At 42.8% G+C, this 22,682-nt stretch overlaps 1 protein-coding gene across 1 annotated transcript; it reads right to left on the reverse strand.

Moving 5' to 3' along the window:
* Window positions 1–6,121: 6,121 nt before the first annotated feature.
* On the reverse strand, window positions 6,122–21,985 carry pla2g4ab (phospholipase A2, group IVAb (cytosolic, calcium-dependent)). Its single transcript, XM_061077909.1, has 19 exons — window positions 21,838–21,985; window positions 20,054–20,170; window positions 19,058–19,139; window positions 18,679–18,827; window positions 18,274–18,387; window positions 17,917–17,954; window positions 17,242–17,386; window positions 16,002–16,138; window positions 15,419–15,641; window positions 15,080–15,194; window positions 13,789–13,926; window positions 13,576–13,665; window positions 12,494–12,559; window positions 10,549–10,679; window positions 10,267–10,378; window positions 8,739–8,923; window positions 8,462–8,651; window positions 7,061–7,218; window positions 6,122–6,333 (listed from the first exon to the last, which is right to left on the reverse strand). The coding sequence occupies exons 2-19, from the start codon at window positions 20,069–20,071 to the stop codon at window positions 6,196–6,198; spliced, it is 2,229 nt and encodes a 742-aa protein (XP_060933892.1). The 5' UTR covers window positions 20,072–20,170; window positions 21,838–21,985; the 3' UTR covers window positions 6,122–6,195.
* Window positions 21,986–22,682: the final 697 nt, after the last annotated feature.

Below are 22,682 nucleotides of genomic sequence, written 5' to 3' on the forward strand. Positions count from 1 at the left end.
ATTATTTACTTTCAAGCCTCAAAGCTTTTCACATATTCATTTACAAAATATCCACATTTTGGAAGAAACGCTTCAACCAGACACTATAACTGTATTTTGTACTGGGCACAGAGAACCTGAACTGTTTAGATATTTTATTTAAAAACATTGAGTTTTTTTTTACATTTAAAACATACAGTTAAACACAGAGTTCACGTACAATAGACACGTGAGTTTCCTGTGTGGCATTCAGAAAACTTGAGTCTCTACATGTCTCGGCCTAATGCCGTATCTGAGGAGATGCAAGGTTTTCCCTTTCAGACTAAACAATGCACACACTCACATGCACACACAAAAACACACATAAACACACGGGCTCCAGTGTTTGATAAATCTACGTATTTTTCACCCTGACGTTTGCACAGTCATTTAGTTTGATGATAAGACCCAGACACAACTGCTCTGGTGATGAAATCTGGGTTTTATCTGGATCCACACACAAGCAGAAGCTACCAGTGTGTGTGTGTGTGTGTGGGGGGGTGTGTGCTGATTCACTCTCTCTGCGGACCAGGTCACTGCTGTGGTGGATGTATTTATTTAACTGGTCCAGTAACGGGTGGTCTGCACGCGGGCTCTGTGATGTCAGGGTTTCCCTGCGTCACACGACGCTGCATTCTTCTCCTCTTTGCAGGAAACTAAAAACACTTTCCACACACTCATCTTTGTTTGAGAGCGGCCAGACAATTTGGAATAAACACAAAAAGTCACGTTTGCCTGCAAAACTAATCTTTTTATCCCCAAAACTAACATGAGGTCATTTCGAATTCCGGCTCCTGTGATGTTGCCGTGGGCAACGGAACCACAATTATCTGGCCCACACTGGCACAAGTTGCTTAACTTTGTATAAAGTGGGATTTTTTATTTCGCTTATCTGTGACCTGCTGACCCTTCCTCTGGAGGAGAGACGATACCACTGGCTAATGTTTTTCCCAGTGAAGGCCTCACACACATACACACACACACACACACACACACACACACACACACACACACACACACACACACACACACACACACACACACATACCATATGAGATCCAGGAAGGATGTTTCATTATGAGAAAGCGTTGCTCACTACACTGGACATGTTTGCATGGGGCATAAGAATTGTAAGATTATGGTTGTGAAACTATGGAATGTTATTCAACTTCCCCAAACACACACTCTCACACACACACACACACACACACACACACACACACACAAAAACACACACACACACACACACACACACACACACACACACACACACACACACACACTCACACACACTCACTGCTCAAATTCTCTCTTACCCCCCTTAAGACACTTTCTCTTCCATGTCTCTCTCTTTCTTCCTTCCACTCCCACACACACACACTCACACAGTTACACACACATAGACACAAGAGCTTTGCGTGCATTGGTCATGAGTGTCCTTGTTTGTGGGCTTTGTCGAGCGCCCCAACCCGACTGAACTATGTGAATGACTCAGCATAGGATGCAGGCGCATACATGACCTTCATGTTAGTGTGCAAATTAACAACAAGCCCTGGAAAGTTTCAATATGGAGACCGTTTGGCCCTTTCTCCTGCTGTACGGTGCACACACACACACTCACACACACACACACACACACACACACACACACACACACACACACACACACACACACTGTGCAGAGGAGACTAGACTCCAAACATCTTAATAAAAACTGTCGACGTGTCTCTGTGCATTTAATGTCAGAGCAAATCTGCAGGGCACGGGGCCAGGTGCTTCCGTGCCAGAGGAGAGGACTAACATCAGAGCTAAGTATCCTGAGCACATAATTAGCACTCTCCCAGGAGAGGAATATTGCTCTTGGATGATGGTTTAATTGGGGAATGTAATGATTTAGCGGGTGCTGCGTTGGAGCAGGTCTTCGGGCCGGTGGAGACTGTGGGTGGCTTCTTCCTCTGGGGGGTGAAAGTGGTTCTGGATTTTCGTTTTGATAGCGTCACACTGAGCTTAAAGTCACTTATTCAGAGTCTGTTAGGATTACTGGTGATGTGGCTCTGAGGCTGAATGAAGCTGTGAGTCACCTTTAGACTCTTGGCCGAATATGATGCAAGTTCGATGAAACGCACCTTGAAAAATATTACTTAGAGTGAATAAAACATCATATTGCAGGTGGAGTGCAGATATTTTGGGTTTTAATCTGCATTGTCTCTGAGGTATCTGATTTTAAGTTTTTCTTTCCTGTTGTGTACATGCAAAAATATTATTCGTGTCATAAAAAAAACTCCAGAATGAATCATACATTCACAGGGTGAGAGGAACCAATTCATTTTACTTGCCAGGTATAAAGAAAGACTCTTTGAGATTTCTGCCTCTCCCCAAATACTCTGGCAATGAATGGAACTGCTCAGGATACGTTTGAATGGTTTCTCGGAAATTTGCATGTCTACAGATGACACCTGAGTAACTAACCCGAACCCTATAATTAATAGTGGCTTTGTTATTGTTGAACTAATCCTTTAAACTGACTAATTAAGTTAAACCAAAGCCTGCAGACATTCAAAGTTGTTTGGATCTTTGGCAACTTTCTCCAGCTTTTTATTAAATTCATTATTTTTACATTTGTCGGGTAAAATGGTCGGTATTAAAGGGCTGATTGACTGAAATTAACATAAATTAAAACTGATTTTCTCACTTGACTCTAGGAAATCCAGACCTAAACACGTTCGAGGTGCATAACATTTATTCTGTGTGGCTCACAGGTTTGAAAAGTTTTATTCAAATCTAAACAGGAACTTGCTTTTCATCTTCCCAGAATCAATATCCTCACAAGATTATCGTCAGAACAGGGAAGTTGTAAATTCTCAAGAAAGCGGCCCCCGATGAGAACTGCTGATAGTGAATGTATTGTCACAGTAAACATCCAGAGAAACCAAATCCTGGCCGACTGAGTGATGTGTGTGGGGGGGCTGCGCTCGGGGCATCGCTGCAGGTGGAGACAGTGACTGTTGCATAAGTGCTGACAGCTCGTTTTAATGCTAAGTTTCTGAATCCAGGCTGTGTGAGTTTCACCATGTGTCATCAGCACTTACATACCTTTCATTTGTGTGACAGTGTTACAAAGTGCAACTGTTACAGAGTGTTACTGTCTTTCTTTCTTTTTACTTAAGTGAGCCAACGCCTAATTAAAAGCTTTTTGATCCTATTGATTTGCAGCTGTTATGTGATAATACCACTGATGGAAATAAATCCGAGGTTGATATTTTGCCAAAGGGACAAAACAAAGAAAGACACATTTCACCTCTGTGATAGATGAGTCCTGCAGTCACGTGACAGGGTTCATAGGACAATTGGAAAATCTACGTTTCAAACATGCTGACGCTGCAACCTGCTCCTTCTCCGCAGCTGCTGTTACTTCAGGAAGGATCTCGTAGATACAGCTGAGGGGGTTTGAAACATTTCAACAAAAAATCATTACACCGTTATAAAGCCTCTTTATTATTTGATTCTTTTAAATCACATAAACATTGTGAATGTCATGCTTGGCTAGTTATAATACAAACAGTTCAAGACGTTTTCTAAACTTGACTTTCTAGAGATGACGAGCATTTTATGCATCTGTAAACAACGTGAAAGATAATTAAATGTAATATGACAAAGAACGTACAGAATAAAACAGCTTCAGTTCACGTTTGCTTGCGTCAACGTACGTACAATAGTTTAACATGACAGCTTGACAGGATTCATAAAATGATCACTGCTTCTTTCGCTGCACAGAGATTTCAGTCTGTTCTCTGTCGTAAAGAAATATTTCTTATATATTTGCTTAGCGTAGCTTAGCATAGAGACTGAAAACAAAGGGAAACAGCTAGCATGGGTCTGCCCGAAGCTATAGCCACCTACCAGCACCTCTCAGTTTTGAATGCTATGACCACAGACTGTACAGACAATATGACACCTCAGATAAAGTGATGCAAAATCACCTTGATCGCCCCCTAGTGGCTACCGGCAATATAGGTTATAAATCCGCTCTCCTCTATGTTAGTGGATGGGACATATGCCAAACTAAAAAGTCAAAAAACGTCATAGGTTGTTCCTATTAAGAAAATGTCATGTCTTAATTACATATCTAAAAATGAGCGAAGTGTCATGATTGGCAGCTGAGACTGACTCCTGATTGGTTGGGTGTGAGACTTCGATAGCAGAGCCCCATCTTTATATCCAAGACATTTAGACCTCATTTCTGGACAATGGGAGGAAGTGGAGACGATCATCTATATAATCAGTGAATAGTTTAGACAGATCCAGGTGAGTCAATGACTGAGTCACAACTGGGAAAGGCTTTTAAATCTGTGGATTAAAATTAAATACATCTAGTAGCTAACTGGAGAAACCTAGAAAAGAGCACCAGTGAATTTTATTGACATGGATGACAAGAATTTATTTAATCATCAATATCTATTTTTATCATATATGATGTGATTGGTGTTAATTCTTCTTTGACGACATTAACACACTTCACTATGAATGAAAGTGGGAATGAGTAACAGAGGCTTGTGAAACAGCTGAGCCCAGACGTGATGTCATGAGTTTGGCTTCCACTGACACATAAGACACTGGTATCAAATAAATGAAAACGGATACGCAACAAAACATATTCCCAAATAACTAATAAAAAAACGAAAAATCATAAAGAGAATGCTGATGATACCAGAAAACATTATACAAAAAACTGAAACACAATACAAACCAGTCGCTAAAAAAATGGTTTGTTGGTGATAACGCTTTTATTCTCAAATTCTTGCAAACCAGTGGGGCTGGAACTTGAGTATAAAGGGGTCGGAAGCACTTCAGTGTAAAATTCCACTGTTCTGTGTGCAGCCTTCGGGCCCCTGCAGGTGTAGGTGTAGTGTGTCAGATTCCAGGTCTCCACTGCTGCAGGTGTAGGTGTAGTGTGTAAAATTCCACTGAGGGCAGCAAAGAACCACCATTTTCAGCCCGAGCCGCCCGTCATCCCACCAGGGGGGGGGGGGGGGGGGGGGCGTCGGAGGAGTCCCGCCGCGAGCCAGATTCGACGGACGAGTAATTGACCCGGGAAAATTCAACTGTGTCTGAAAGTCGGCCTGAAACAACACGGTCAGGAAAATAAACACAACCTCATCCTACTGGCGAGATACAGGGAGAGAGAGCGCAGGAGAAGAAGCGGAACCGTTTCTATGGTGTCAAGTTTTGTTTTCCCAAAATGGTGGCTTTAATGTGAGACACTCCCTCCAGGGGAGCAGGGAGTGCTCCTTCCCGGTAGGTGGGGTAAACAACATCACTGAGATGTTTGAGGTATCCAGAGGGGGGGCACTTGGCGTGTTTAGGAGTTGCCATAAAACAAAACCATGGTTACGAGCTCCTCTTCCATGTTTTCAAACAGGATTTCATGTTTCGACGAGCCGCCAAGGTTTAAAAACAGATACAGAGAGAACAAAAGAAATTGCGAGGTCTAGTCGCACGATCAATACGCGAGAGTTCAGCTCCGGGACAGGTTCACGCAGCTCCAGCAGCGCGGCGGCTTCAAACCTCATCGGAAAGATGCAATTGCAGCTGCGCTCTAGGCGGCGTGAACCGAAGCCAAGAGGCGTCCACATAAATAAGGAATGTTTTAGCAGGCGTGGAAATTTCAAACGATTCACCAAAGTGAGGTGGATGAGCAGACTTATTATATTATATATAGAACTAGTCGAAACTCAGTAAATATAAAAAAAAAATGAAAGACAGATTTCACAGTCTTGTGTAGTTTGTGATGGAGCCAGATGTGACCTGCAACAACCCACTCACCCTGCAGAGGTTCTCAACATCCAGTCTTTCCCCAGTCCCCCACATGCACATTGGCTGCTCGAGGTCAGTAAACACCAACAGCAGCCACATCGGTGCAAATAAAACCAGATGAAAATTCTAACTGTGTTGTACATGAACGCTTTAACAGTAAACATTAAGGTTCTCTAGCGACACAAATCCAAGTTGAACAAATCCTCCTGGTGAGAAAAAGCACACAGAGAGGAGATCGACATGATGGCACTTTCCAAAAAGAAAATGATTAAGGTAGAATCTACACAGACAAAAATCCCTAAAGTCCACTGATCCACAGTCTCCAACTTTACGGCCAAACAAGCGAAACAAGGCGACTGTTTTTCATTTTCCAAGTGTTGCCAAGGCTGCGGGTGGGGATCTCTTCTTCTTGGGGGTCTCGCTGAGGGAGAAGGAGCGGGAGGGGCTGGAGGGGTTCTCCTTCCGGGAGACGATGCACTCCTTGATGGCGTCTTTGATCACCTGCGAGAGACAGACACACGGGGGAGGAAACACAAACTGTCAGGTATCATCAATGAGGACAAATCCATCCAATCCATCAAGCTTCATTTAAAAAAACGCTCAAAATATAAAAATAAGTAATTCAATGTCAATCATGACATATCACCCGTTTTTTACAGCATTAAATATCAATTAAAACCAAACTTATGACAGAAACCATCTTTGACATTTTTTATTTTAACATGTACTCTTGAGTTTTGGGTCCATGTCCAATCCACTAACATGGAGGGGGCAGGATTTATGACTGCCAGACACCGGGTGGCGATTGAGATGATTTGGCTTGAGCCGACCTTCCGGTGAAATTAAATATTCTCGGCATCTGAGTCGCTCCTCTGAGGAAGTGACTCATGTCGGCCGTGAAAGTCGGTATGACCTGCACAGCGACACACCTACGGCAGACGAGCCACAACGTGCGCCAACCCGTGAGAGACGGGCCTTTGGGATTTGGACGTGTTGCACAATGAATTAATATTTGTGGAGTGACAACATAGAAATGCAAAACTGAATGAAGGAATGAATGACTGAGTGCAGGTAGGGCCATTCATCATCAGCCCACTTAGCGACCTTGAAAAACTATATACTTATATAAATCATAGACATCACTACTGGGCCAGACATATTATCTACAGTGTTTTTTTCATTCCTCCAGGTAAACTTCCTGTAGTAAAACCACAGGGTGCGAACTGACCTCCAGGTTGTTTAGAGTGTTGAACTCCATCAGGTCATGGAGTCGGGTGAAGGCCTCGTTGGAGTACTGGAAATTAAAAGTGGAGAAAGGCGATTCCGCGTCGTCAAAGATGTCGAAGTCTGCAAACTCCTTGTCCTTCTCAGTCTCTCTGGGGACACCTGTAAGGACATTTAGAATTATTAATGAGTCAGTGAGAAAACTGGGACAAATTACATGGATAAATATTGTATGTTTAGTTTAAAAGACAGCTTTTCTCCAAGGTCACTTTATCTACTTTTCCCATTTGTCACTGAATTGTTTCCCAAGTTCTTGTCCATGTTGGTTTTAAGGATTAAGGTCCAAGTTGATTGTTTTTGATTGGGCTGATATAGTTATATCAAGAGTTGTTTTATTGTCTTGTAGACAATCGCTATGAAAAAGTTAGCAATCTTGAATTTATTTCACTGAAGGCTCTTCCTAATCCCAGCCTAGTATTAATCCAGGCTTAGGTCATGCGTGCTTCCACAGAGGTTGGGTTCAAGGAGCTGAGGCTGCAGCTCCTCATCTATGCTCAACTTAACATGCATTTGAGATTATAGATCTTTGTGGATCTTTTTAACAGCGGATGATTACTATTCTGAAATAGTTATATCTATAGACAGGTCGTTTATCATCTGCCTTTTGGGGAAAACTCAAGTTTTTATTGTTTTAAGTACTGGTGTAAAGATGTAAGGCTGCAGGCAGGAAGGCGTTATCGCTTTGTGAGCCCATTCCATACTGACCAACTTCCTTTTTTCACTAATAGGCAGTCCATGTACGGTATTAGTCCTTCCTATGTCTTTTGGATTTGAGTGCAAAACGCTTATGTAACGTCCATAAACACACTGCGGATGTGTGTGGGCCGGACGAGCGGCTAAATGTAAAGTTGGTTTGTCTTTGTGCGTCTCATGATGTATGGCATGTTTACACACAGAGCTCTCCCACTGCAGCGAGAGATTCTCTACTGGCACCTGGCTCCATGAGGAACCATAATTCACCAGGAGCGGCTCATAAAACACAGAGGGGTCACATCTTACGTGTACTGAGGGAGGGAAGCCGTTCGACACACACACACACTAAACACACACACACACACACACACACACACACACACACACACACACACACACACACACACACCCTTTCCAGTACAAATGCACAGCGACCCTGAGCAGCTTTCTTTTACCGGGGTCACTCAGATGTGGGGCCCATCTTTTAGAAAAACATGAAACAATTCTCTTCTGTCCACTGATTCCACAGCGCAGCTTCGAGGAAGAGATGCCTCATGTGTCATGCCGGTAAACCAGCATTACTATAATAACAGTCTTGGCGTAACCCTCCCTCACACATGCTGTGGAAAACTCCACGAAGGCACACACTTACCAGGCGCTTTGAATTTCCTGAAGTTGATGTTGACCAGGACAAAGTGGATGATGGTCGGGCAGTTCTTCTCTCCTTTCTTTGGTTTGAAAACGTAACATTCCTTCAGGCCCTCGCGGTCAAAGACTTTGGGGTCGATCTTGGGGAACTGGAGCTTGTTCATTCGAGCCCACTTTTCTGCAAGCAGCAGCTCCTGTGGGACACATTCACGAATCAGAAAGGTCTGGTCTCCTGGTCACTTTTAAGAACTTGTGACGGCGAAACAAAGACAAGTTCTGACCTTGAACGGGGGGCTGGAGTCACTCGGCCGTGCAGAGAAGTCGAAGGATATGATGAGGTCGACGCCACGCTGCGGCCGCAGGATGAGAGGGTAGGGCAGGTTGTAGGTCAGACCGCTGTCCACCACATGGATCTTCTTACTCTTCACATCCAGGGGCTCGTAGATACGATCAAACTCGTCCGGGTCTGAGGAAAATCAGGCAAAATCAATCAGATGAATGGAAACATGAATGGAAAGATGGATGTCTGCAGCCAAATTTTATTCCACACGACTGACTGGAATAATTAATGGAATAATTAACTTGCGTAACAGCTCACCCACGCAAGTCTGGGTTGGTAATATTTGAAATGTTTTCACAGTGATGCCACAACACACCCGCGTTTCAGCACCGGCAAATAACAGGTGTTTAAAATGACAATGTGCAATGTGAATAGAAGTCGCTGAACCATTAAGTGAAAACGCTTTGCACTTCACGGTAATTTTTGGTTCCCCCTCACCTTCTACTTCCTGCCTCTCAAATTCGGGAAATACAGGAGGAAGAGAAGTATTTTTAACATCAACAAAAACACACTTACACTAACTGCTCACAGACACAGTGAGAGACTAGCGGTCGAGCAAAGTGGAGCATTTAGCAGCTCGAGTGACGGATAGTTCCCTCCGTAGTGGCAGATACCGAAAGTGTAACTAGCATGTCCATCACAACTTTATCAGGTGATAATATCTAAGTGTTGTGTTTATAGTTTGATTCAACGGAAGACAACTGTCCAAAAAGATCAATTAATGCTGTTTTAAGAGCATTTTCTTCAGTTTGTAAAAAGGGCGTGTGTCCACTGTCAGTCATTGTCAATTCAACTACTGTATTTGCATTTTTTTTTAATAAAGTGCAGAGTAAAAAAAGTTGTTTAACTAAACAACTTACAACTAAAATCACGGTTCAGGCTCATCTTGACCGAGACAAAACATTTTTGGTCAGACAAATGTTCTGGTGCATTAGTCCGAGGCACCTTTCACATCTTTATTATTTTTTCTTATTTTATTCGGACTAAACTGAAAAGTTTATATGTTTAGACCAAATAAGATCGGTCTAAAAGTGTCCGAAAAATGGTGTTTAACTTTCTAACATAGAGAGCCGTACGACGTACAGAGTATAAAATAATGATTGACAGTTGTGTACATTTGGAGCAGCTGCTTTAGTACGGAACATACATTGAGGCTATATTTGATAGCAGGCTTTAACTAAACTTACATGCCCATGCATTTCCAAGTTCTACACAGTTACTCTTATCTGTCTCCAAAATTGTCAGCATCATTCCTGATGTGTATGACATAATTGTGACGAAAATGTGGAGTCAAAACCTCAAGATTATTATGTCCTGTCTTGTTTTTTGACAGAAAAAGAAACGTGCCAGCCAAAACTCTCGCTTTCTTCTGTACCCCAGGCCGTGTCTCTGTGAGAACATGTAAAGTTTGCGAATCTATCCTTTAGGTCTGCAAGCGGCGAAAGTTGACGATATGTCAGCATTCTTACCTGTGACGGCATCAACCTCCTCCTCAGGTGGAGAAGCGTGACACGTGACATCGTTGGCCGGAGAGAAAGGGATGCTGGTGTTCAGGTTCAAGCCCAGCATGAAGTTATGCACCTGGTAACACAGAGAGATCGTATCACGGAGAGAGACAGAGGCAGGTTGGTGTGAATTTGACTACAGGAAGTTTTTTAAAAACAAGAATGCAGCACGAGGGACAAGGCAGCGTTTTCCGGGACTCGTTCTGTCATTGTCATGCTTTGCAGGGCGTGAACACACTCAGGTACCTTCCCGGCTCGGCCTTCTCGTGTGTTGAACAACGAAGATTCACTGAAGAGCGACGAGACCATTCGCTGGGACCAGCTAGCCTGAGCGGTGCGGTTAAAGTCGTCCTCGGCCTCCTGGTTCTCTCTCCCACCTGAGGGCCAATGGCATGTTGTCAAATCACATGACAAGTAATTAAACTGTGAATCAGGATCTGTTCCTTTTTCTGCAATAAATCAAGAACTTTCCACTTCACCGCAACTAAATGAAAACATCTCACCTAAACGCAAAAAATCAGAAAATGATAAGGATCTAAATTATAAGATTCACATAACAAAAATAGACAAATCTCCAGGTGCACAAGCTTGTCTGGGACTCTATAATCATGCTTCAATTTTCCTATCATTTTTTGCTGTAATGTCAAATCAGATGATGTCTCGCTTTTTTTTTTCCAACATGTATTTGGCCTTTTTCCCATTTCTGGCTTCCATAGTTTATACAAAAACAAGTTATTTCTAACCTGGGGCCTTTCTACTTTGAGCTCTCTACGTCATCTTTGATGCCTCGGAGCAATACACATAGTTGAGACATTTTTTCAATCAAATAACAACACAAGTGCTCAAAGCCTACTTTATTAATAAGTATTTCAGGACAGCTGAACACTGAGTACGTAAGCACTGCACTTTCTGCAGAAAACCTGCTGAAAACTCTCACCTTTTTTTCTTACTTCTCACTTATTTTTAATAAATAACGACAAGAGGTTTAACTTTCCTAACAAACGCATGTTAGGAAAAATACTGCATAATCTCCTTTCTCCTCCTGTGTTTCCTCCTAATCTCTAAGAAACGATTCTGCATGTGAATATGGAGAATCGGAAGTTGCCCTCTGGTTTCAGATTCACAAATCACCAATCCTCCAACCAGAAGGTCAGCTGTTCGATCCCCAGTCTTCTCTATCTGCATGCCGTAGTGTCCTTGGGCAAGAGGCTGAACCCCGATGCTGGCATGATCGGTGTGTGAATGGGCGAATAGCAAACTGTACTGTAAAGCACTCTGAGTGGTCATCAAGACTAGAAAAGGGCCATATACCATTTACCATTTAGCCTCTCTGTTAGAGATTAGCCAAAATGTCATCTGGACTTCACCTACAAAGAGCATCACTGTTTGTGTTTAGTGTGGAAAACCTGTAACTTGTGTGATGGAGGAAACTAGTGAGGCTGTAAATGGTGAACAGAACAAAAGTCTTGGCCCAGACGTCCACTCCCGACCCCTGAAGCTCTAATCTATCATTGTGGTCAAACGACAGCCGATGGGTTCCTTGATTACCAGAACCTTCCTGTCCCTGTGCTCCCGGTTCGTCCTCATCCACCTGCCCTGGTTTCAAAACTCACCACCGACCCACTCTCCAACCAGACCCCTACCAGAACCTCGGGCTGTCGGTTCTGGATCAGACTGAGAACACTACAGCCCCCAACCTGTCCTGTGCAGAACCCAGCTCTGCACTCCTGGAGAAGCAGTTTGAGACTCCTTACTTATAAACTCTCTTAAAGCTTTTGAACTTGTTTTCCTGCCGTTGGAGTCCATCCAATTCAAAACATTGACAAACCTATCAGAGCTGATTTCAATTCTGTAGAGTACAACCAGATTTATCTCGTGACATTTGTACAAAGAAAGATATTGTTCTATCTTCAAGGCCATCGCTTCCTGTCTGTCTATTTTTATCTTCGTTCTACGGTTTCCCTCAAAGCTCAACTTAGAAAAAATATTTTAGTCCCTCAAAGCATCTCCACTATTTTATCAATGAGATCATTTAAGAATCAACTTTCCCTCAGACGTAAGAATGAGCCAAACGGTTTTTCGACACCACTCGCAGTCACGCATAGAGCTAAATTTAATATAGTGCACAAAGAGGTGTCTGGTGTCTGAGCCGCTCGTATAACTGCACGATACATATTTGACTGTGGCTCACCTTTGCGCGGCTCGTCCTCATTGTCCATGCTGTCCTCTCCGACAATGTGCTGGGGTTTGATCTGCTCTGTAAGGCAAGAAGCAACAAGGTCAAACCAGGCTCATGTGCGTCACACGTCACCGCTGCATCTGACTCAATGGGTTTGCTTCAGCTATGTGACATTATCAAATTCACGTCTTATTGTTTGTCTCTGTCAAAATATAACTCCTGAGAGAAATACTATACACCCAATAAAACAACGTGTTCTTACAGTGGGACAAATTGTTTAAAGGTCACCGCACACAGATGCGTTCTAGCGTGACAACCAGTGGAGGAGCTGTCAGAGTAAGATCAGGAAGCTAATACCTCACTCAAACAAACACAAACAATCACAGACTTCTGTTGGGGTGGTTTCAGCGCGGCTATTTTTACTCACTGGTGTCGTTTTGTGTGAAAATAGAGCGTAAGAAAAACAAATAACAAAAGGATCTCGGAGAAGATGGAATGTCAGTTTCAGGAGGACGGGTATAATGTCGCCTCTACTAAAGGGTTGACATCCATTTCAAGTAGCAAACATTCTGTACTTTGTGTTTATGTACAATACATTAAAGTGTATAAATATGTTGTTTGGATTTACATGAATATAGATTAGTTTATAAGCCTGTTTTTATTCTTACAGTTTTCCTCCTACAAGAAAAATCGACTTCATAGACAAAAGGCTTTTATTTTTCTCAGGAGATCCTGAATCAAATCTTGAATAAGACGTAAACACAGAGCCACGTGTTTTCAACTGCAATAAAAAGTGGTGACTAGAAAACTGTACTAGTCTTTGATCGGTGTGGACAGGTCAAGTTTACCTTTGAACAATTTGCTTATAAAATCCGGGGGCTTGCAGCTCTCTCTTCAACATATTTTGATCAAGTGGCAACACTACACTATCAAAATATTATTATAATCAGTCCCTTTGGAGGCTGCTTTAGATATTTCAGTCAGATCATGTGATCCGTCTCAGCAGGTCAAGAATGAACTATTTCAAATGTGAAGCCAAAGTGGATGAAAAGCGAATGAAACTCCTCAGAGAAAAGGAACATTTGAGCGATTACCTAACTCCTCCTCCATGGTGCTGCCACCGATTGTGTCCTTGACTCCCAGCACTCTGTTGAACAGAATGGAGAAGGCACTTCCCCACACACCTGAAACACACACACACAAACACACACACACACACAGAGAGAACACACCGTCAGTTTCACGGAAGAGGAGCTTTGGAAAACGTTTGGTTTAGAGCTGCAGGTGTAAGCGTCTCTCAAACTCACCCATCAGAAAGTGAAGAGGGTTCTCCTCGTATCTCTTCACAGCTGTTCCCATGAAGAACTTGCTCCCGAACAGGTCTGGGGTCATGAAGGTGCCGTACTTTGCCATCCCAATTTCATACGGGCTGAACTCCACCCAGTCTACAAGAAATAAACAAACAACATAGAATATTGAATATAGGAGCAAACGAATACAGAGCTGCCAGGTGCACAGGAAGCTGGTGTAACTGGGAGTTCAACAAGGGCCAAAATATGATTAATGTTGGCTCTTCCCAGAGAAAGTGGTAACAGAGGCCAGAAAAGACACATTATTTGGAAAGTCCCATCTCTGGACTCCAGTTTGAGATTCCTGAAAACTTTAGCATGAGCTCATTTGCCTCAAAACATTGACAAACCTAACGTCAGACTTTTCAGGAGGAAAAAGAGGCTCCAAAAATTTGTCAGTAAAAGTAGTCTAGACTGATTTCAACAAAGTTTATTTTAGTTACACTTTCAATGAGTGTGTGTGAGTGTGTGTGAGTGTGTGTGAGTGTAAGTGAGTGGGGGAGGCCGGCCTTGATGCATATCACCGTGACACTGCACAACATAACTCTCTCCACAGTATGAATCATGACTCTAACAATCTGAGTGATATGTTATCACTGTGAATCCTCTTTTCACTTATTTTTAAGCGAAAGAGTGAGGGAGTATTGTAGCTACAGAGATTAGATATTTGTGTGGAGCTCCAGGCACAACAATCGGATAAATTAGATATCATGGAGCTTGAAACTAAAACATCCTGACAGACTGTCTCCTCTTAATTTCTGCAGAGGATCTATGAAAGTGTCAGCAGAGCACATGATTGACTTGAAGACGAACTGTAAGACTGGTTTCTGGATGAGTTGAATCATATTTTAAAAGATCCCCTGCAGATTTCATTTCTTTATTTCATTTTCAATATATATATATTTGTTCCGCTGAGGGTATAGGTAGCATACAGTTGCTGTGCAGGCCACTTCAACAATGAGGAAGTATTGTACAACATCGGACAAACCCAGAGTCCCTCATGGCCTCAGTTCCTCGAAACAGATCAGTTACTATCACCACAGAGCTGTCACTCCACGACAGCCCAGCACGTAGCACATCCTCTCAGTGCTAGAGGGAAATATGTCCCGCTGGGTTATTTTGCATGTGGCCAAACCCATCTGATAATCTCTGGTTATTCATTACATATGCAAAAAAAAATGGTCTGCGAGTGAAATGGGACACATGCAACATAAAAGCACGTCCAGAAAAGAAAATGATAGATATTTACCTGCAAACATGAGCTCGGAGACGTCTGGCTTGACGTGCAGACACGTGAAGAGAGGGAGTGGACACTGGGCCTGGTCTATCTTCCCCTGGATGTCACTCAGCTTGATGTCCATCCTCTGGTGGTGGAGAGAACAGTTTTTGAATCGTTTACACACTTTCATTTTACGCACAAAAATGTTAATGTTGTGGGGAGACGAGACGACAAAAGAAAAGAGAAGATAGGAAAGAGGAACTGGGGGAGGGGGGGGACGAGTGCTTCTGTAGCGGTGAGCAATAAGAAGATGGACAAATAAGGAAATCCTTTCAAATTAAACCAAACAACAGCTGTCTGGCGACTCACCGAAGGTACAAGTGTCTCTCCTATGAGCATACCGAAGATATCAGTGAAGGTAACCGGCTGCCCTAAGGCCTTTTTGCTCCACAGGGCCTGGATGTAGTTGGTGATGTGCTGGGGCATCAGCAGCCTCAGGGGGTTACCGCTAACTCTGTTCATCAGCTCCTTGTTGATGTCCTTTGGGCCAATATCTGGGAAGTCTGGGTGAGAATAGAGAGCGGACATGTACCTACAGGGATAAAGAGGGAGGGAGAAAGTCACAGATTGCACAAATCCAAATGCAAGGTTGTTAAATCAGTTAAAACATGCTTAGAACTCAGGTTGGCGCAGGACACGATGCACTCATTAGGAAGTTATATCCACTAAGTCACTCCACAAATATGAAGATGGAGAATGAAATATGCCTCGGGTCATAACTCGATGACAGCTTCGTACCAGCCGAGGAGACAGGAAGGATTCTCAGAGCAAGCGAGGAGGCAACGCAGAAGAAGAAAGGAGAAAAAGAAAAGGATACAAGAGAGTCAAGTGTCTTTAGAAATAAAGAAGGTCAGAGAAGTGAGAGAAGATCGTGGGAGAAATATAAACTGACCATGTGGATCCGGAGAGGCCGGCGACGTACGTGGCACAGTCCAGAACCCCGGACTCAAACAAGGCCTTCATGACGCCCGAGAAGCCGACCATGGCCCGGAAACCACCTCCAGAACCTGCGATGGCTATCACTGGAACCTGCGACACACACACACACACAAACACACACCAAGAGAGAGTCATAATGTGAAGAAGATGGAGATGTGTTTATTTACACAATTACATAAATACTCAGCCGGGAGTCTCACATTCACATTAAGGCATTTTTCACTTCAGATATTCAGCTCTTCCACGACTCTCTCTGTGCCACATGGCTTCCTGCCTCTGCTCTGGGTTTAATCTCTTGGTCAGTTCAGAATATTTTGACAGAAATTATTCAAACTGTGTCATCCTGGACATGAAGTGAAGGATTGTTGCAGCACAGAAGAGAGCAGTTTCTGCTTATCTCACCGCTCTGGAGTTTCCTGCATAAACTGAAGTTATAAAAAAAAAGCCTGGCTGGATATTAGAGCTGCCTCTGACGGCGTGAAGCCAAAAACAGAACCGAGAGGAAATGAAACTTAGATTGAGAGTAGTGGAGAAGTCTTCTCATCCCAGTTCTGTTTGTGCTGTGTCAGCAGGATTACGCAAAATCTACAGAGGAGATTTCCACGACACTTGGTGCAAGGATGGGAAATGGGCCAAGAAAGAACCAGTACACTTTTGGTGTGGCTCCGGATCAAGGGATGAATCCAGGAATCTTCTTTGTCTTTTCCTTTAACATTGCCAGACAGCAGCCAGGGCTCAGGCAGCCAAATTAAGTAGTTTAATCCTCGGCACTCCCCATGATGGAACATCAAATACCAAGCATAGGAGGAAGTACTGATTGACCATATTACAGGTTGATTAACTGCCATTAATAAATAGCAGCAGCAGCATGACCGCATAGCTTTCGGATGAGCAATAAAGAAGCAGGTTGGAAGCAGACGTAAGTTTACAGTCATATCTGCACAAAGTTTGCAATAGTATAAGCTGATGGCTACAGAATAACTTATTCAAATCAATTAAGTGTTAATTGGTTGAAAAAACACGATATAACATGTTAATTATTGAACTGTGGGTTCGGTTCTGAACCGGCACTTTGCTCTGTGTCTTCTCCGAAAATATAGTCGTAAGTCGTAAAAAAAACGATTTTAGCGTCAAATATGAACAGTCCCATGTGAAATCTATGCCACAGCTGTGTGGAGTTGGTCTGTTCCCACCTCCTTTGGAGAGCTGGGGAGGAAACGAGGCTTCTCCATGTCCAGCAGCTTCTTGATGCCCAGCATCACTCTGTCTCTGCGGGTTTGTCTGAACTGCTTCTCTTTGTCACACAGGGCCAAGCTGAACCGCAGGTCCAGTTTAGTGCTGCACGTATGAACGACAGAAGAAAGGTTTGATTAACAAATTCTCATAGTAGGAAGGTAAACATGTTTTACATTTTCTGCTGAAACCATATCCTGCTGGGAGGATCTGGTTTCTTCATGTTCCTAACACGACTGGTGATGCCGGACTGGTCTGGTGAGAAACACAAATCCACAAACCCTCATGACCTCTGACCTTTTGCTACCTGCAGGCTCATTATTACTAACCTTTCAAACGCGTGTGGCATTTCCAAATCCGCCCATTAACTACCATGGAAATGATGATGCATTTAACTCTGACACAAGTATCCTCTTCCTTCTGAGTCATGTTGCTTTCAAGTTCTAAATTTAGTTTCTGCACTGCTCTCAGTGAATTCCTATATGTTTTCTGGAATTCCTGTGTATTTTTAAACCTGTGATGAATTTGTACACAGAGCATACGTTGGATATAATGGGTAAATTTGGAAACAATACATTTCAAAAACATATACTGCTACAATTAATGTAAAAGTGGATTTACAAGGGATTACATACCAGATCTCCAGCGACATCTCTAAGTACACTTTGGTTGCCTGTCAAAACAATTGAATATCCAATTATTATCATAATAACTTCCTGCTGCTGTTATTGCTGTCAACAGCCAAATAAATAAATATAAATACAAATAGAAAAGTAATTAGTCACTTTGTATGTTTTTAGATTTCTATAATTTAATTATTGTGTCACAACTGACATCCATTAGCTCTACAAGTATTCTACTGGCACATGAAAGCCTCCATACACAGTATATCTTCTGTCATCAATTGGAATAGGTAATATTATATCTAATCTAATAATAATAATAATAGTCTGTGCACATTTCCAGAGTATATGAGGGATTAAATGTCTTACTTTTCCAATGAGGAAAGCCTCCGTCTTTGTTTGGCCCACAGGGAGCTTGGTGATGTCATAGGACGCCGTCCCAAGTGTCTCGTCCATCACATAGTTGGCGTCCATTAATGTTAACTGATTGGAATAAACAACATCATTTAATTTCTAAATACACGCAGAGAGCTGCACATTAGTTATTTAAGCCGGTGTGTGAGTTCCCCCCCACAACTAATCAATTCAGATTTGTGGAGAAGTTTTAAAAAGTTCAACGTGAAGAAAACTCTTGTATTTATGCTTCCTTATATTAACCCTAAACTAAAATACAATACGTCTTCCTGATTACACACTGATCCCAACATCTCCCTCCCTATTCCCGTTTATCTGCACTGGTATTGACTTTACTAGACAAGGAAATGCAGGTTTCACCTCCAGGACGTTCTGCAAGTTGGGGTCTAATATGAATTGAAAGGTCTCGTTCCATTTTGGGTTGATGTCGTTGTCAATGTGCTTGGTCCTCTTCCTGCTCTCTGGGGCTGTCGCGATGTACAGCTCCACATATGGATCTGGGGTGTCCACTGCGTACACACAAACACACACACACACATTCAACAGTCTTACTTAATAACAGAAATCAAAAGTCAAAGTATCTCTCAGTATAAGTACGTTTCAATGGTTTGTACATGAAAATTGTAAAATAAAGGCTAAAATAATGATGTACATGCACCACGTTCTAAATACATTGCAGCACTAACATGTTTAAATTATAGAATTACACAAATATGAGGTAAGATGTAGTCAGACTCACACAGGTCACCCAGCGCCCCCTTGGTGACGCTCTCAGCCCGAGCCACCGTCACTGTGAATTTGTGAGAAAACTGCTGCTCGACCTGCAGTAAAACAGCCGTTCAGCTCAGTGTTACTCATACAATCAATGGTTTTGCTTCACTGGGTCCAACAACATTGACGCAAAAGAGATTACAAATCCAAATAGCAAAAAGATAAATAAGCGCATGACGTATAATTAGAAACATGTGACGTAAACATGTTCACTGTGAGTCTGTGGGAAAATCTTTGGGGGCAGGAAGACCAGGATTTACAAGGGGATAAAATACTTTAGTGGTACTTTAATTAAAATACATTGAAAGAAAAAAGATAATGGGGTACTATGGCAACTGGGAAATATGTATATTACTTAATTTAATACTTCCACTGATCCGTTTGTGTTAATTCTCCCTCATGTACTTTAAGTTGATTAAACAGCTTCTATAAAGGCAATTTATCTCTCACAAGTTTTTCTTTGGTCCTTCTCAGATGTCAGTGAACCATCATGTTGGATTAGGAGCACAGGCTGTTTTGCATTATCGCCCTGATGACCGGTCTTTCTTAAGAACTCTTAATCTCTATGACTGTTTAGTTCAGTTTCAAGGTGTGAACATTTTCGGGGAAACAAGTAGGGTGAAATGATTCCAATGAATCGTGACAAGTGTTTGAATCAGAAAAAGGGTTATGAGACTTTAACCGGATGAAATGAGCTCTGCAGAGCTGTAAATGCAGATATCATGTTTGTTATCTCATATTTTCTGCTTGAGCAAATCCTCATCTGACCTTGTCACCAGCTGCACTGATAACAAACATGACATTGCTGATGAGATGCTTGGTGCAAAATCTGACACGTCCAGTTTTGCTCGGGGGAAAAAAGATCTACTTGCGAAAAAAAACACTAAAATCTCTCTGATTTTGTTTGAACTTGTTTCAGTTTAACTGTCTCCGCACGTAAAATAATACCTACGCCAGTACTCACAATTATACTGTTCGCCATTGTTGTGTTGTCGGGTTGGTAATTTTCAGAAAAGCCTTTGTCAGAATGTGAAATTGAACTCAGGAGAACATCCCACTCGCGAACTCAAGCGTCCAGAGCCTGGAAGGGGATACAAAGAAGTTGATTATCAGACCAAATGTAGAAGATCACAGCTTTTACAGATATTTACATGGAAAGAAATCCACTTTTGACCAGAGCTGCCTACATCAACAACCAAATCTTCCCGAAAACAAGTTATAGGAACTTAATAACACACATCAGTGGAGCTTCTCACATGTTGAGAGGTGAAAGGGAAAGCGTCCGGACAAACCCATGATAATGTTTACATGTATTTATGTGTAGGACAAACTTGACCATTGCACCGCTGCTCCCCATCTCCCTCCCTCCACCTCCAGTGAGAACCGAAACTCTTCTCGGCGTAGAGGGTTGAAACCTTCAAGTACCTGGGTCTAAACATCTAACTGTGGAAGCCACAAATCCTCACAGACTTCTACTGAGGCCCGACACGGACCACAAGGGGCTGCAGAGCAAACCAGGTGCAGCCTGAAGGAGCTGAGAACCCAGCGAGTCCTCACACGGTTCCTCTGGGTCATAAAGGACGAGACGCATCCTGATCCCTCTCCTGTCCTCAGGCCGGAGATCCAGGACTAGGTTAATAAACCGCGCAACAACCCTGTGCAATTCAACACACGATACACAACTCACAAACACACAGTAAAAGTGAACCTGGGTGTGCATTTACGGAAGAGATTGTGACGTGATTATTTTTAGATAAGCACACATATACTCCGAAAAAGAAATTTGCATGTGGTGTGAGAGAGGGTGGGAGGGTGTGTGAATGTACTGTGTGTGTGTGTGTGTGTGTGTGTGTGTGTGTGTGTGTGTGTGTGTGTGTGTGTGTGTGTGTGTGTGTGTGTGTGTGGTAGCACATCAAGGTCATTGAGTCTTTTCTCAGTTGTTCACCAAAGCGTGTGAATACAGAGTGGCCTGAGAGCACGTAGTGAGTCTGTGTGTCCACAGCTCCGGTCACGTACTGGGCAGCAGCGTCCAACTCGTCCAGCTGCCAGCTCGCTCTGCCCTGGTTCTGCACAATGAGATGAGTGCATGCAGGCTGCTGGAGTCCGGAACCAGCTTGACCCGGGGACATTAACCCAGCCACTGCATTTCAGAGGAGGACACTAAGGTGTGCAACAGAGACACGCAACAAGCAGCCCTTATTTCAGTGTGTCTGCATGAGTCTCACAGAATCACTCGTATGAATCACTGTGTCATTTACCTGAAGAAACATTGCAGAGGACAAATCCTTGCAGACTCTAATCTGGATTATTTGCTCCTTATACATAACGTGTTATTACTCCACTAGCAGGTTTGGCCTGATTCTTATGGGCTGCAGGTCAGATCTGACGAGGCCTGATGGTACAGTATGGGCGTGCAACATACAGTGATAGATAATATCACTACCTCTGAGCAATGATTTTAAAAATATGACATTACATACATCGAATATAGACTTTAAAGTAAGTATTTAAGAGTATAAACACCCTCATAGTTTGTATTCGTGCCTCACTTCGGTCGCATCTGCCCTTAAAGGTACTTAGAGTTATTAAAAGCGTGTTTTCTGTTTCCTTCTCCTCTGGCGGAGAGTGTTCTGCGGAGGAAGACGCGGGTTGAAGACACGACTTCGCACTGGCACCGACCTTCCTGTTCCTAATTTGCAAAATCCACACAACTCTTATGTTACACAGACAAGGAAAGTGGGAACGTACCTCAAGTGTAGCGCGCTATCAACTCACAAATCCCGACATTTGTGTCATTGCTGACTGAGAATAAATTCAACTCCGCAGCGGGAGTGGAGAGATGGAGGAGGCGCCTCTTCTCCGCATTACGCACACACCCAGCAGTCAGTCCGTCCGTCGGTAGGATCTCAGCTGGAGAATCAAAGCATTCACGAACCTCACGGAACCGAGGAAAAGTTTACACGCTGACACAAAAGTGGTGACGATCAGGAAAGAGTTACACAAACTTCCGGGCAGCAGTCAGGGTTTGAGTCACCAGGGGGAAAGCTTTCCACCTTCTCTCCGGTGCGCAGCCGGTGAAGTGCGTCCACCAGGGGCGCGTAAAGTCCCAATAGAGAAGCAGTGACTGTCCCCGGTGAATGAGACAAGGGTGACGGGAAAGTCAAGAGATTTCAAGTCAGACTTTCCCAGTGGGGTTCATGTGTTGGTAACATCTGGCCAAAATTTTCCGCCACACATCGAACAGAGAAACATCTGGTTTAAATAGATGGATTTGACGCAGTTATGCATTTTTAAGTGGATTTCTCCTCCATCCCACAATGTCATATTCTGAAGAAGTCTCGGTTATTTCAAGTTGCTAATAATTAATTTACACAATAAAAAGAGTGAAAGAGACCAACACAGATATTGTACGACTTTACAGACACTCCAATCAGATTTCATGAAACCAGTTAAATAAAGATGTTATCATATTCAGATTATTATCTTATCTCTCAGAATTAATTAGGTCTTACGCATTAAATAACACAAAAATAATAATAATATTTTTTATTTCACGGCAATGCAGTATATTATAAATAATCACATGAATCTAT

The sequence above is a fragment of the Limanda limanda genome, chromosome 9 (genome assembly GCF_963576545.1).
Source record: "Limanda limanda chromosome 9, fLimLim1.1, whole genome shotgun sequence".
NCBI lineage: Eukaryota > Metazoa > Chordata > Actinopteri > Pleuronectiformes > Pleuronectidae > Limanda > Limanda limanda.